General features: G+C 41.2%; 1 protein-coding gene across 1 annotated transcript in view; it reads right to left on the bottom strand.

The window, feature by feature from the left end:
- Positions 1-15682, bottom strand: part of THSD4 (thrombospondin type 1 domain containing 4) — a 588944-nt gene that overhangs the window by 462862 nt on the left and 110400 nt on the right. Inside the window, exon 5 of the mRNA XM_081227432.1 lies at positions 3143-3590. Coding sequence (XP_081083558.1) covers positions 3143-3590 — 448 coding nt within the window. The remainder of the gene's footprint in view (positions 1-3142; positions 3591-15682) is intronic.

Below are 15682 nucleotides of genomic sequence, written 5' to 3'. Positions count from 1 at the left end.
GGACATAAGTGATAACTTTCATTCCTTGTTCACAGTATTACCCTTCACCTCTTTCCTTTTTGAGTAGGAAGACTTACATAACTGGGGGACTCACGCCATCCCCTCACTTGGACATCGAGGAGGATACGTACATGTCTACATAAGGTCACTGATGCTAAGATGCTGGAGCACATGGGTCCAGGTGGAGGATGTGCAAATAAGACAACACAGAAGACTGAGATTACTCTCCTTAGAAAGGCCTGATTGCAAGGTTGGTCCTTGGCTGATGTCTGGGAACTTGGATTTCAAAAGGGTTCCCATCACTCCCTAAGTGATAAGAGTGACTCACTATGCTCCAACTATATGTACAAGCAATATATATATATATATATTTTTACATCTTTATTGGAGTATAATTGCTTTACAATGGTGTGTTAGTTTCTGCTTATAACAAAGTGAATCAGTTACACATATACATATATCCCCATATCTCTTCCCTCTTGCCTCTCCCTCCCTCCCACCCTCCCTATCCCACCCCTCTAGGCGGTCACAAAGCACTGAGCTGATCTCCCTGTGCTATTTGGCTGCTTCCTACTAGCTATCTATTTTACGTTTGGTAGTGTATATATGTCCATGCCACTCTCTCACTTTGTCCCAGCTTACCCTTCCCCCTCCCCATATCCTCAAGTCCATTCTCTAGTAGGTCTGTGCCTTTATTCCTGTCTTACCCCTAGGTTCTTCTTGACATTTTTTTCCCTTAAATTCTATATATATGTGTTAGCATATGGTATTTGTCTTTCTCTTTCTGACTTACTTCACTCTGTATGACAGACTCTAGGTCCATCCACCTCATTACATATAGCTCAATTTCATTTTCGTTTCTTTTTATGGCTGAGTAATATTCCATTGTATATATGTGCCACATCTTCTATATCAATTCATATACCCTGAGAAAACCATAATTCAAAAAGAGTCATGTACCAAAATGTTCATTGCAGCTCTATTTACAATAGCCAGGAGATGGAAACAACTTAAGTGTCCATCATCGGATGAATGGACAAGCAATATATTTTATGCTAAGCACCTGCTTTCCTTTTGGGAACCTGGAACTTTAGTATGTAGCAGGCAAAGGGTGCCTATGTGACTAGCCACCGATATAAACTTTGGCCATGGAATCTGTAATGAGCTTCCCTGGTAGACAACACTTCACATGTGTAACAACTCATTGCTGAGGGAACAAAGTACATCCTGTGCAACTCCACAGGGACAGGACTCTTGGAAGACTGTGCCTGCTTTCCTCTGGACTTGGCCCCATGCACCTTTCTTTGTGCTGATTTTTCTCTGTATCCTTTCACTGTAATAAATCGTAACTGTGCATACAACTATATGTTGAGTCCTGTGAGTCTTCCTAGCAAATCATTAAACCTAGGAGTGGTTTGGGGGACCACTAACACAGGGAGTTTTAAAGTGTCCATGGGGCATAGCCCAAGTCACAAGAAGCCATGGGCTTATAAAAAGAAGATATGTAGTAATGGGACCTTTAAGGAAAGCTATCTCTCAATAAGGGTAAGTAGGATGTGACTTGGGGTGATGGCATGCAAAACGTTACAGTGAAAAGAAAGGAGTTAAACCTGTACAATCCTCTGTCAACATTTACTTCTTTGTCTAAGAAAATGTGTGAGACATTGTTTTACCTACGTCCAAAATGATGCAGACATGAATTCACAAGAATTTTTAAATATTCTTTGTAATTCAATCTCCTCGGTAGTGGAGTTATCCAGCACCCAGAGAAGCCACAGCTTTTATATGGGAAGAGACAGCCCTGCTGTTGGCAGCATAGGTCTGGAAAAAAGTGCATGCTTCAAAAACATAGGTTAAATGAAAGAAACGCTAAGTAGATATCAGGTCCACATATATGTCAAATGCCTTCTCTCTTTTCCCTTCTCTTTATGGATTACTTGGTCCTTAAAACTGACACATACTAGTCAATGGGAGAATATATTCTACATTAGAAATGAATTCATTTCATTTTTTAAAAATTGCAATGGATATTCCAGAACAGGGACTGTGTCTTACCATGGACACAAATATTTTTTTTTTATTTATAAAGCACTTTCTTAACATCACCTCATTTGACCCTCGTAACAACTCCATGAGGTAGATAATATGACTTCTATCTTCCATGGAGCCTGGTCCGTTACAAGACAAGCAATGATGCTCAATTAAGACTTACTAGCTGACTGATGGCTTTAGAAAAATTACTTTAGGCTTTAGGAAAATTTCTGCTTTACAAAAATCAATAATTCCTGAAGTCTGTCAGTGGAAAAACAAGCTGAAAAGCAATCCAGGCATTCAGAGGAATTATTAAAATCACAAATTAAGTCATTTCTATGGACTCTACAGCAGGAAATATATTTTTAATGAGGAAATTGAAGCTAATATATAACAGCTGTCCTGTTACCCAGTAACAGACTATTAAGGCAGATTAAATTATTAATGAAAAATATAGTAACTTGGAAGTTTAACCTTTAAACATTCTCATTCCTTTCTCTTTTATATAAAGTCTTTCAACTGATATTTATTCTTAAAAACACCTTTGGTCATCTTATGTAGTTTCCATTTATAATTCGCTTTGCTATGGAATTATTAGCTGTAGAATCTTCAGCAATTTTTCACTATCAGACTTTTTCACAGTACAATATCCAAAGTCTTTATGCCTTGAAGAGCAGGGAGCCTCCAGGAAACTTACTGGATGATACGCATGCTGGTCAAACCTCCCAAAGCTCCCACATCTTTGACACCACCACTGGTTGCCCTAAATTAGTCAAACTGCACTTGACTCACAGACCCACGAGCAAAGAAAAAATATTGTTGATATAAAGCCACTGAGAATGTGAGGGTTGTTTGCTATATGCAGCAATAGTGATTGTCAATAAGTGATTCAAGAAGTTATCCATAAGTTACTAAAGTAATAACCTTATAAAAAAGAAAAGTATATGGGAAGAACACATGAAGAGAAATGAAAGGGAGGGAAGCCAAAAGGTGCATTCACGTGGCCTAAAAAACCATGCCCTCTCTGTCTTCCACCATGTTTACTGCCAACCAGCAGAAAGATAAGAGTAGCAGCTGTTTCCAGGGCCAGTCTCAGGCGGTGTATACTCACATTTGTGTTGCACAGCTTGTACTGCCGATAGGCCCCAATGCAGGAGATTGCTGTAGATCGGGCAGGCTGGGAGAAGCTCTGAGCTGCCCTGTGGGCCCCCAGGCCAGGGCTGCTGCTTGTTTCTGGGTTGTGGAAGAGATGTGAGGCTTCAGGGAAGCCTTGGTCCTGGGTCAAAGGCAGCTGGTAGATGGAGCTCTCTGAGACTTGCAGTCCAGGACGAGGGTTACTGTCACTCTGGTACAGGGGTCCATGTCGGGGGGCCCGATGGGCTGGAAGGTTGTAGCCATGGCTAGAACCAGATGCCCCCTGGGACCTGGAATTCCGGGATGAGGGCCTCTGCCTCCGAAGCCTCTGTGGCAGGTGTGCAGAGTCCGTCTGCAGTGGTAAGATGTATGGGGCCTTACCATAGCCATACATGCCAGGGCCGATGGGACCTCGGGTCCTGCTCCTAAAGAGAGACACACAAGAGAGGATTTTCATGTTAACCCAGAAGCTCTGATCCATGGGAGAGGGAACTGGGTAGGAACAGAAGCCTGGGAGAGAGCCTATAGTAGAACAAGGAGGTCAAAGAGGGCTTTCCAGGAGAAGGGAAGATTCTGGAGGCTGGAACAGAGGCTCTACAGAGGCTGCCATGTAGAATGAAGGTAGGAATCAACAGTGGGTGATGTGACTGGTGGAAAATGAGGTTAGAACGGTAAGCTGCGGCCAGTAGGTGATTTATGTCGGGAGTTTGGGTGCTTTTGTAGGTTGTAGGGAGCCACTGAAGGTTTTTTGAGAAGAATAAAGATAGAATTGTAATTTCAGCCAGAGTAACGTCCTGTTCACTCTTTTTCAGATAATAGTTTGTGGGGGGTTTTTTTCTCACTTAATTGTACCTGATATTTCAGACCCTGTTTCCATGACCATTCATGCCCAAATAGCTTTTCCAGGTAAATGGAACTTAGCTAAGCAACCAAAGACTAATGCAGTCCTGAGACGTGACTTGCTCTGGGTCAAACTCAATCCCTGATGAAATGAGAGGAGGCTGAACAATGCGGAACCCATGCGGAACAATGAGTAAATGGTCATCTTCACATTGGTATGGATCTTTAGGTTTTGTCAAGACCAGCTGCCTTGTGAGGTCTTATGACAATCATGTAAACAGAAGTGTGCATGTAAATTTCCAACAACTGGCTTTCCAGGGGGAAAAAAGCCCTGATCTGTGCCATTTGTCCATTTCCACGGTGTAAGTACTCCCACCATGGCCAATTTCAAGCTATCAATGTGAAGACACAATCATCTCTAACAAGCAGGAAAAAAAACTCCAGCATACCACTGCATACAAATGTACTGTGAAAATACTGTTTGCAAAATACAGAGTTAGGAATGATGAACAAATATAAAAGTGAATCAGAGAGGATTCCCAAGATGCCAACCGTACAACTGAAAGTAACTAGAACATAACACAGGGTGGGGTAACAGCCTTGGGAGCAATACAACAAGCAATGCGTCAGGAATTCTGAGGCAAGAGAATGCCTCAGAATTCCTCCCCCTTCTGTCTGTGGGGATCTGAGAAGGTTTCACCATCACTGGTCTGAGAGTTGGGAAGCAAGGTTCCAACACTGTGGAAGGATTTAAGTAAGACATATAACTCTTACTTATTTGTAAAATGACTGAACTGGATTAAATGACCAAGAAGGTCATTCCAACTCTAAAATTTTATGCTCCCAGAGTAATTAATACTACATTTATGTAAAATTGGAAATGTGCCCAAGACTTTCTACAGGATGGCCCCATTAAAATAAGCACATTAAAATAGCAATCAAGGTGAAACATTAATTTCTGCCCTCACGAGGAAATTCTTGCTTCACTCTACATAACCACTGAACGTAACATTTAACAGACCACAACTAATTATTAACATCTTTATCACTAATGGCACCTTCATTCTTAGCTGATACGGTTTTGAATTAAACTGTGTTAGTGTTTATTTTCCTTTAGGCATTTCTCAATTAATCTTGGCAACACTTAGGACTCTGTGAATGATGGGGGGATCCAGAATGTTGCTTTGAGAGATGCAATTAAGAAGTTGGTCGGGCTGCCCCGGTGGCGCAGTGGTTGGGGGTCCGCCTGCTGATGCGGGCGACACGGATTCATGCCCCGGTCCGGGGGGATACCACATGCTGCGGAGCAGCTGGGCCCATGAGCCATGGCTGCTGGGCCTGCGCGTCCGGAGACTGTGCTCTGCGGCAGGGGAGGCCACAGCAGTGGGAGGCTCACGTACTGCGAAAAAAAAAAAAAAAAAAAAAAAAGAAGTTGGTCTTAGGAGGAGCTTCAAGATGGCAGAAGAATAAGACATGGAGATCACCTGCCTCCACACAAATACATCAGAAATATATCTACATGTGGAAAAACTCCTACAGAACATCTACTGAACATTGACAGAAGACCTCAGACGTCCCACAAGGCTCTTGGTGCTCTAGCCAGGAGTCAGGGCTGTGCCTCTGAGGTGGGAGAGCCAAATTCAGGACATTGGTCCACCAGAGACCTCCCAGCTCCACATAATATCAAACGGCAAAAATCTCCCAGAGATCTCCATCTCAACGCCAAGACCCAGCTCCACTCAACGACCAGCAAGATACAGTGCTGGACACCCTATGCCAAACAAGTAGCAAGACAGGAACACAAACCCACCCATTAGCAGAGAGGCTGCCTAAAATCATAATAAGGTCACAGACACCCCAAAACACACCATCAGACATGAACCTGCCCACCAGAAAGACAAAATCCAGCCTCATCCACCAGAACACAGGCGCTAGTCCCCTCCACCAGAAAGCTTACAAAACCCACTGAACCAACCTTAGCACTGAGGGCAGACACCAAAAACAATGGGAACTACGAACCTGCAGCCTGTGAAAAGGAGGCCCCAAACACAGTAAGTTAAGCAAAATAAGAAGACAGAGAAACACACAGCAGATGAAGGAGCAAGGTAAAAACCCACCAGACCTAACAAATGAAGAGGAAATAGGCAGTCTACCTGAAAAAGAATTCAGAATAATGATAGTAAAGATGATCCAAAATCTTGGAAATAGAATGGAGAAAATAGCAGAAATGTTTAACAAGGACCTAGAAGAACTAAAGAGCAAACAAACAGTGATGAACAAAACAATAAATGAAATTAAAAATTCTCTAAAAGGGATCAATAGCAGAATAACAGAGGCAGAAGAACGGATAAGTGACCTGGAAGATAAAATAGTGGAAATAACTACCTCAGAGCAGAAAAAAGAAAAAGGAATGAAAAGAATTGAGGACAGTCTCAGAGACCTCTGGGACAACATTAAATGCACCAATATTCGAATTATAGAGGTCCCAGAAGAAGAAGAGAAAAAGAAAGGGACTGAGAAAATATTTGAAGAGATTATAGTTGAAAACTTCCCTAATATGGGAAAGGAAATAGTTAAACAAATCCAGGAAGCACAGAGAGTGGCATACAGGATAAATCCAAAGAGAAACACGCCAGACACATATTAATCAAGCTATCAAAAATTAAATACAAAGAAAAAATATTAAAAGCAGAAAGGGAAAAACAACAAATTAACATACAAGGGAATCCCCATAAGGTTAACAGCTGATGTTTCAGCAGAAACTCTGCAAGCCAGACGGTGTGGCAGGACATATTTAAAGTGAGGAAAGGGAAGAACCTACAACCAAGATTACTCTACCCAGCAAGGATCTCATTCAGATTTGAAGGAGAAACAAAAACCTTTACAGACAAGCAAAAGCCAAGAGAATTCAGCACCACAAAACCAGCTTTATAACAAATGCTAAAGGAACTTCTCTAGACAGGAAACACAAGAGAAGGAAAAGACCTACAATAACAAACCCCCCAAAATTAAGAAAATGGTAATAGGAACATACATGTCGATAATTACCTTAAATGTAAATGGATTAAATGCTCCAACCAAAAGACATAGATTGGCTGAATGGATACAAAAACAAGACCCATATTATCCTGCCTACAAGAGACCCACTTCAGACCTAGGGACACATACAGACTGAAAGTGAGGGGATGGAAAAAGATATTCCATGCAAGTGGAAATCAAAAGAAAGACGGAGTAGCAATTGTCGTATCAGACAAAACAGACTTTAAAATAAAGACTATTACAAGAGACAAAGAAGGACACTACATAATGATCAAGGGATCAACCCAAGAAGATGTAACAATTGTAAATATTTATGCACCCAACATAGGAGCACCTCAATACATAAGGTAAATGCTAACAACCATAAAAGGGGAAATCAACAGTAACCCAGTCATAGTAGGGGACGTTAACACCCCACTTTCACCAATGGACAGATCATCCAAAATGCAAATAAATAAGGAAACACAAGCTTTAAATGATAAATTAAACAAGATGGACTTAATTGATATTTATAGGACATTGCATCCAAAAACAACAGAATACACTTTCTTCTCAAGTGCTCATGGAATATTCTACAGGATAGATCACATTCTGGGTCACAAATTAAGCCTTGGTAAATCAAAGAAAATTGAAATCATATCAAGTATCTTTTCTAACCACAACACTATGAGACTAGATATCAATTACAGGAAAAAATCTGTAAAAAATACAAACACATGGAGGCTAAGCAATACACTACTTAATAACCAAGAGATCACTGCAGAAATCAAAGAGGAAATCAAAAAATACCTAGAAACAAATGACAATGAACACACGACGACCCAAAACCTATGGGATGCAGCAAAAGCAGTTCTAAGAGCGAAGTTAATAGCAATACAATCCTACCTCAAGAAACAAGAAACATCTCAAATAAACAACATAACCGTACACCTAAAGCAATCAGAGAAAGAAGAACAAAAAAACCCCAAAGTTAGCAGAAGGAAAGAAATTGTAAAGATCAGATAAGAAATAAATGAAAAAGAAATGAAGGAAACAATAGCAAAGATCAATAAAACTAAAAGCTGATTCTTTGAGAAGATAAAAAATATTGATAAACCACCAGCCAGACTCATCAAGAAAAAAAGAGAAAAGACTCAAATCAATAGAATTAGAAATGAAAAAGGAGAAGTAACAACTGACACTGCAGAAATACAAAGGATCATGAGAGATTACTACAAGCACTCTATGCCAATAAAATGGACAACCAGGAAGAAATAGACCAATTCTTAGAAATGCACAACCTTCTGAGACTGAATGAGAAAGAAACAGAAAATATGAACAGACCAAGCACTGAAATTGAAACTGTGATTAAAAATCTTCCAACAAACAAAAGCCCAGGACCAGATGGCTTCACAGGCAAATTCTATGAAACATTTAGAGAAGAGCTAACACCTTCCCTTCTCAAACTCTTCCAAAATATAGCAGAGGGACGAACACTCACAAACCCATTCTATGAGGTCACAATCACCCTGATATCAAAACCAGACAAAGATGTCACAAAGAAAGAAAACTACAGGCCAATATCACTGATGAACATAGATGCAAAAATCCTCAACAAAATACTAGCAAACAGAATCCAACAGCACATTAAAAGGATCAAACACCATGATTAAGTGGGGTTTATCCCAGAAATGCAAGGATTCTCCAATATACGCAAATCAATCAACGTGAAACACCATATTAACAAATTGAAGGGGAAAAACCATATGATCATCTCAATAGATGCAGAGAAAGCTTTCGACAAAATTCAACACCCATTTATGATAAAAAAAAACCCTCCAGAAAGTAGGCATAGAGGGGACTTAGCTCAACATAATAATGGCCATATATGACAAACCCACAGCCAACAACGTCCTCAATGGTGAAAAACTGAAACCATTTCCACTAAGATCAGGAACAAGAGAAGGTTGTCCACTCTCAGCACTATTATTTCACATAGTTTTGGGAGTTTTAGCCACAGCAATCAGAGAAGAAAAAGAAATAAAAGGAATCCAAATCGGAAGAGAAGTAAAGCTATCACTGTTTGCAGATGACATGATACTATACATAGAGAATCCTAAAGATGTTACCAGAAAACTACTAGAGCTAATCAATGAATTTGGTAAAGTAGCAGGATACAAAATTAATGCACAGAAATCTCTGGCATTCCTGTACACTAATGATGAAAAATCTGAAAGTGAAATCAAGAAAACACTCCCATTTACCATTGCAACAAAAAGAATAAAATATCCAGGAATAAACCTACCTAAGGAGACAAAAGACCTGTATGCAGCAAATTATAAGACACTGATGAAAGAAATTAAAGATGATACAAATAGATGGAGAGATATACCATGCTCCTGGATTGGAATAATCAATATTGTGAAAGTGACTCTACTACCCAAAGCAATCTACAGATTCAATGCAATCCCTATCCAACTACCACTGGCATTTTTCACAGAACTAGAACAAAAAATTTCAAAATTTGTTTGGAAAAACAAAAGACCCCAAATAGCCAAAGCAATCTTGAGAACGAAAAACGGAGCTGGAGGAATCAGGCTCCCTGACTTCAGACTATACTACAAAGCTACAGTAATCAAGACAGTGTGGTACTGGCACAAAAACAGAAAGATAGATCAGTGGAACAGGATAGAAAGCCCAGAGATAAACCCACGCACATATGGTGAACTTATCTTTGATAAAGGAGGCAGGAATGTACAGTGGAGAAAGGACAGCCTCTTCAGTAAGTGGTGCTGGGAAAACTGGACAGGGACATGTAAAAGTATGAGATTAGATCACTCCCTAACACCATACACAAAAATAAGCTCAAAATGGATTAAAGACCTAAATGTAAGGCCAGAAACTATCAAACTCTTAGAGGAAAACATAGGCAGAACACTCTATGACATAAATCACAGCAAGATCCTTTTGGACACACCTCCTAGAGAAATGGAAATAAAAACAAAGATAAACAAATGGGACCTAATGAAACTTCAAAGCTTTTGCACAGCAAAGGAAACCATAAACAAGACCAAAAGACAACCCTCAGAATGGGAGAAAATATTTGCAAATGAAGCAACTGACAAAGGATTAATCTCCAAAATTTATAAGCAGCTCATGCAGCTCAATAGCAAAAAAACAAACAACCCAATCCAAAAATGGGCAGAAGACTTAAATAGGCATTTCTCCAAAGAAGATATACAGACTGCCAACAAACACATGAAAGAATGCTCAACATCATTAATCATTAGAGAAATGCAAATCAAAACCACAATGAGATATCATCTCACACCAGTCAGAATGGCCATCATCAAGAAATCTAGAAACAATAAATGCTGGAGAGGGTGTGGAGAAAAGGGAACACTCTTGCACTGCTGGTGGGAATGTGAATTGGTACAGCCACTATGGAGAACGGTATGGAGGTTCCTTAAAAAACTACAAATAGAACTACCATATGACCCAGCAATCCCACTACTAGGCATACACCCTGAGAAAAACATAATTCAAAAAGAGACATGTACCAAAATGTTCATTGCAGCTCTATTCACAATAGCCCGGAGCTGGAAACAACCTAAGTGTCCATCATCGGATGAATGGATAAAGAAGATGTGGCACATATATACAATGAAATATTACTCAGCCATAAAAAGAAACGAAACTGAGCTATTTGTAATGAGGTGGATAGACCTAGAGTCTGTCATACAGAGTGAAGTAAGTCAGAAAGAGAAAGACAAATACCGTATGCTAACACATATATATGGAATTTTAAAAAATGTCATGAAGAACCTAGGGGTAAAAGAGGAATAAAGACACAGACCTACTTGAGAATGGACTTGAGGATATGGGGAGGGGGAAGGGTAAGCTGTGACAAAGCGAAAGAGAGGCATGGACATATATACACTAGCAAACGTAAGGTAGATAGATAGTGGGAAGCAGCCGCAGAGCACAGGGAGATCAGCTCGGTGCTTTGTGACCTGACCGCCTGGAGGGGTGGGATGGGGAGGGTGGGAGGGAGGGAGATGCAAGAGGGAAGGGATGTGGGAACAGATGTATATGTATGACTGATTCACTTTGTTATAAAGCAGAAACTAACACACCATTGTAAAGCAATTATAGTTCAATAAAGATGTCAAAAAAAAAAGAAATGCTAGCAAAGATTCATGCAGAAAGATAACAATCTCGAAATAAATTAGATTAAAAATCAACAAAAATAGAAGTTAGTCTTAAAAGAAACAAATATCTATCTATCTATAGATATAGATATATATAGATATATATATGTTGGATGTAATTTGCTTTTTTCTTCTTGTGGCAGGCCAGGTAATATGAATGAATGACATCATGAAAAAGTGAAGGAAAGAATTTCTGTGTGTGTGTTTGTCTTTTTTTTTTTTTTTTTTTTAAGATCTGAAAGCCTAACAAAAATTCTAGCTTCACAGTAAGTACTGGGTGGAGATCCCAGCTGAAGGTAATACAGAAATAAACACACATGGAGTGATGCTTCTCAAATTTGAATGTGCACAGGAATAGCCTAGGGATCTTGTTGAGAGTGTCAGATTCTGATTCAGAAGCTCTGGGGTGGGGCTTAGGATTCTGCATTTCCAACAAGCTCCCAGGTTCCAACAAGTCACCAGCATGACTTGAGGAACGAAGTCAAAGAACAGAATTGACATTCCAAACAAAAGAGTGAGAATTCAACAATAAAAGTTATTATGCTTAATGAAGAAAGACAGCTATAAAACTGTTTTAAAAACCTCTGAGTTTGTGACATATACAAAAATCTGCTGGTCTGGGCCGGGCTGCACTGCTATAGCTCAGTGAGAGGTGCTGAACCCAGTCTGACTTGACCTTGCTCTCGGAAAGTAGAGGAGGCAGAGTGAGAGCCTGCTACAGTTGGCTGATGACTTCTATAAGCATCTTTCCAAAGGCTGCCCATCACCCCTGAGGGGGTAACGGATGCATGTGCACATGTATATTTTCGTACTCACACTGCCTTGTGGGAGGCTCTGCCTAAACCAGAGAACCATTCAAAACCCACCCAAACAGCGGCACCATCGGAAAGAGGATGATTCAGAAACGAACGGCCAGTTAATTCTGATAAACGGACTACAGAGGAGGAGCAGCCAGTTAGGGTGTGCTTGCGAGAGAGATGATTTCTGAATCCTTGACTCAGAACACTTGGATAAGCCGCAGATTCATCCCCACTTGGCCAGGAGAATGTGTGTTTTCCTTACAGCCGGCTGGTCAGAGCTAATCATCCTGATGGTTCAGAATGGCCTCTTCCCCACCAGGACAGAGTCCATCTGGCCACTTGCAAGGGAGCCGACATGAACTGGGTAGATTTATGCGGAGTTGAGATTATAAGCACAGATGTGGCCGAGAGGATCTGTGTAGCCAGTTAACCCTTCCAGGGGTGCTCGCGGTAGGTGCCCTGGGGGCTGTTAGGTTGATTAGTTCTGCTTGGTCTCCCCATAACCCAACTCTGGGATTTTACTTGGGATATCCCATTTGTCAAAGTTCTAGCTAATTTTGGAAAGTTAGGTCTTGAGAAAGAAATGGAAAAAGCCTGAGTTGGAAGTCAAGGACATGGATGTTAGTAAAGCATAGTGGTTAGACTTGGACTCTGAAACCAGGTTTCCTAAGTTTGAATCCCAGCTCTGCCACCTGGTAATTATGAAATTTGGGTCAGTCACTAGGCTTTTTTTTTTTTTTTGCGGTACGCGGGCCTCTCACTATTGGGGCCTCTCCCGTTGCGGAGCACAGGCTCCGGACGCACAGGCTCAGCGGTCATGGCTCACGGGCCCAGCCGCTCCGCGGCATGTGGGATCCTCCCGGACCGGAGCACAAACCCGCGTCCCCTGCATCAGCAGGTGGACTCTCAACCACTGCACCACCAGGGAAGCCCCAGTCACTAGGCTTTTTGAAGCACTTAGGATGCAACATTTAAGGAGACACTCACTCTCAGGGTTGCGATGTCTCCTTAAATGTTGCATCTCAGGTCCAGTCCTGGCCCTGCATGCATTTATAAATAAAGATGATAATAGTGCCTTCCTTCCAGGTTGTTGTAAAACATAAACGACTTAAGAGCAAAGGACTTAAATAATGCCTTGCACAGAGCACACTTCATATACGTATTTGCTCTTTTAAAAAAAAGTTCAAGCTTGGCCATTTACTAGCTCCACAAACTCTGGCAAAAAAAATGCACCCTCAATTTTCTTACCTATTAACTGAGTTACACCCACTAGGATGGCTATAATAAAAGGAACAAATAATAACAAGTGTTGGGAGAGGATGCAGAGAAACTGGAACCCTCATGCATCCCTGGTGGGAACGTAAAATAGTGCAGTCACTTTGGAAAACTATCTGGAAGTTGCTCAAAAAGTTACATGCAGTATTTCCGTGTGACCCAGCAATTCCAATCCTAGGTGTATACCCAAGAGAAGTGGAAACATATGTCCAAGCAAAGACTTGTACATGAACGTTCATAACAGCTTTGTTCATAATAGCCGCGAGATGGAAACCACCCAAATGCCTATCACCTGATGATTGGATAAACAAAACAGAGCATATCCATACACTGGATTATTACTCAGCCGTAAAAGAGATGAAGTACTGATATATATTACAATACTGATGAACCTCAACACTATTCTAAGTGAAAAGAGCCAGACACAAAAGGCCACGTATTGCATGATTCCATTTATATGAAATGTCCAGAAACAGCAAATTCATAGAGACAGAAAGCAGATTAGCGCTTACCAGGGGCTGGGGGGGGGGAGGGGAGAATAGGCAGTGACTGCTAAAGGGTACGGGTTTCTTTTTGGGGTGATGGAAATGTTCTGTAATTAGATAGTGGTGATGGTTGCACAACCTTGTGAATATGCTAAAACCCACTGAATTATACACTCTAGATGGTGAATTTTATGGTACATTAATTATATCAATAAAGCTTTTATTTTTTTTAAATGGGAGCATGAATAATTCCCATCTTATCTACTTATAGTGATGTTGTAAAGGTCAAATTGAGGTTACCAACAGGAATGCATTTTTCAAATCTGAAAGCAGTTTTTATCATTCATTTTCCATTATTTGTTTCAACAACCTTTAACAAACTTTTATTGATCTATGAGCATATCATGTGTGATATTTTTTTCTGCTCGTTCACATTCCCAAGCCTGACGACATTAGTAAGTGCAGAGCCTCCCTCCCCCACAATGACAAGAACAAGGCAGTAAGTGTTCTGACAGCAGGTTCTGGTCCCAGTTCTTCCAATGACCTACTATGGATGTCTGGGGAAATTGTTTCTTGAGAAAATGGCTGCAAATAGCATTTTGGAAAGGGTAATAAGCACATAAAACACTTTTCTTACAACAGGCTGGCTACCATCCAGGGGCTCATTATGTGTGATGTTGTGCAGCTTGGTGATGTTAATCCTGACCAGTCAGTGTGACGATTCAAGCAAAGACACCGCATCTAGCCTCCCTCTTCCCAGCTCTATACACGAACCCTGAAGTGTGTCACCTACAACTACCGCCTGAAACTGACAACACCCACATGTCTACTGCCTGCCCAGACCCCTCTTTTGAGCATCAATCCCATAGACCCAACTAACCTGTAGACTAGCACTGCTTCTCATCTGTGAGGTGCATGCAAGTCACCTGGGGATCTTGTCAAACTACAGCTTCTGATTCAGGAGGTCGGGGGGTGGGGGTCTGATTCTGCATTTGTAACCATCTCCCAGATGACACTGATGCTGTGGGTCCTCGGACTACACTTTAATTGCTCTACCTAGACATCCCCCCAGACATCTCAAGCTCAACAAGCCCAAAGTCATCATCTTCACCCCACGACACAAAAGGGTTCTCTTTCTAGTTCTTCCTATACTCTCCTTCTCAGTAGTTCTCAAGCTTGAACAAGCATCAGAATCACCCGGAAGTCTTATCTAAACAGACCACTGAACCCCACCTGCAAAGAGTCTGATTCAGGAGATTTGGGGTAGGGTCTGAGAATCTGCATTTCTTACAAGATCCCAAGGGATGCTGTTGGTCTGTGGGCCACACTGCTCTGTTTCACTCCCAAGCACCACACCATACCCTGAAGTCGGCTGGCTCTTCTGTTCTCCTCACCCCTGTATATTAAGTTCAAATTTCTTGGCTCAGTCAACCAGCCTGCACCACATGGCTCGTCACACCCTGGGTACTGCGTGGACCACTCACACTACACTTCTTGGAGTTTCCCAACAGAACAACCCAATTTATTTCTCCATATGCTCTGGCTATGCTGTTTCCTCCTCCAGGCTGTCTTCCCCACCATTTTCTACAACAACAATCTGTTCGCCCTTTAGGACTTAGCTGAAGCATTAATTCCCCCATGAAGCTTTTCCTGGTCCAAACCCCAGCTCAACCCTTCACTCCATAGCATCAAAGTCCTTCTCTTTTGTCCATCCACTGGACCCCATGTAATTGTCACAGTACAATAACCTTTTATTATGCCGATTTCTTTAGTCTGCCTTAGTTTACCAGACTGTAGGCTCCTTCAGAGCAGGGAGTATGTCTTTTTTGTCTTATATCCTTAGAACCTAGTACAACGGCCGGCATAGAGTAGGTGTTCAATAACTGTT

The sequence above is a fragment of the Mesoplodon bidens genome (genome assembly GCF_964165515.1).
Source record: "Mesoplodon bidens genome assembly, chromosome: 3".
Lineage (NCBI taxonomy): Eukaryota > Metazoa > Chordata > Mammalia > Artiodactyla > Ziphiidae > Mesoplodon > Mesoplodon bidens.
Note: the sequence above shows the minus strand (reverse complement) of the source record. Positions and strands in the feature narration are given on the sequence as shown.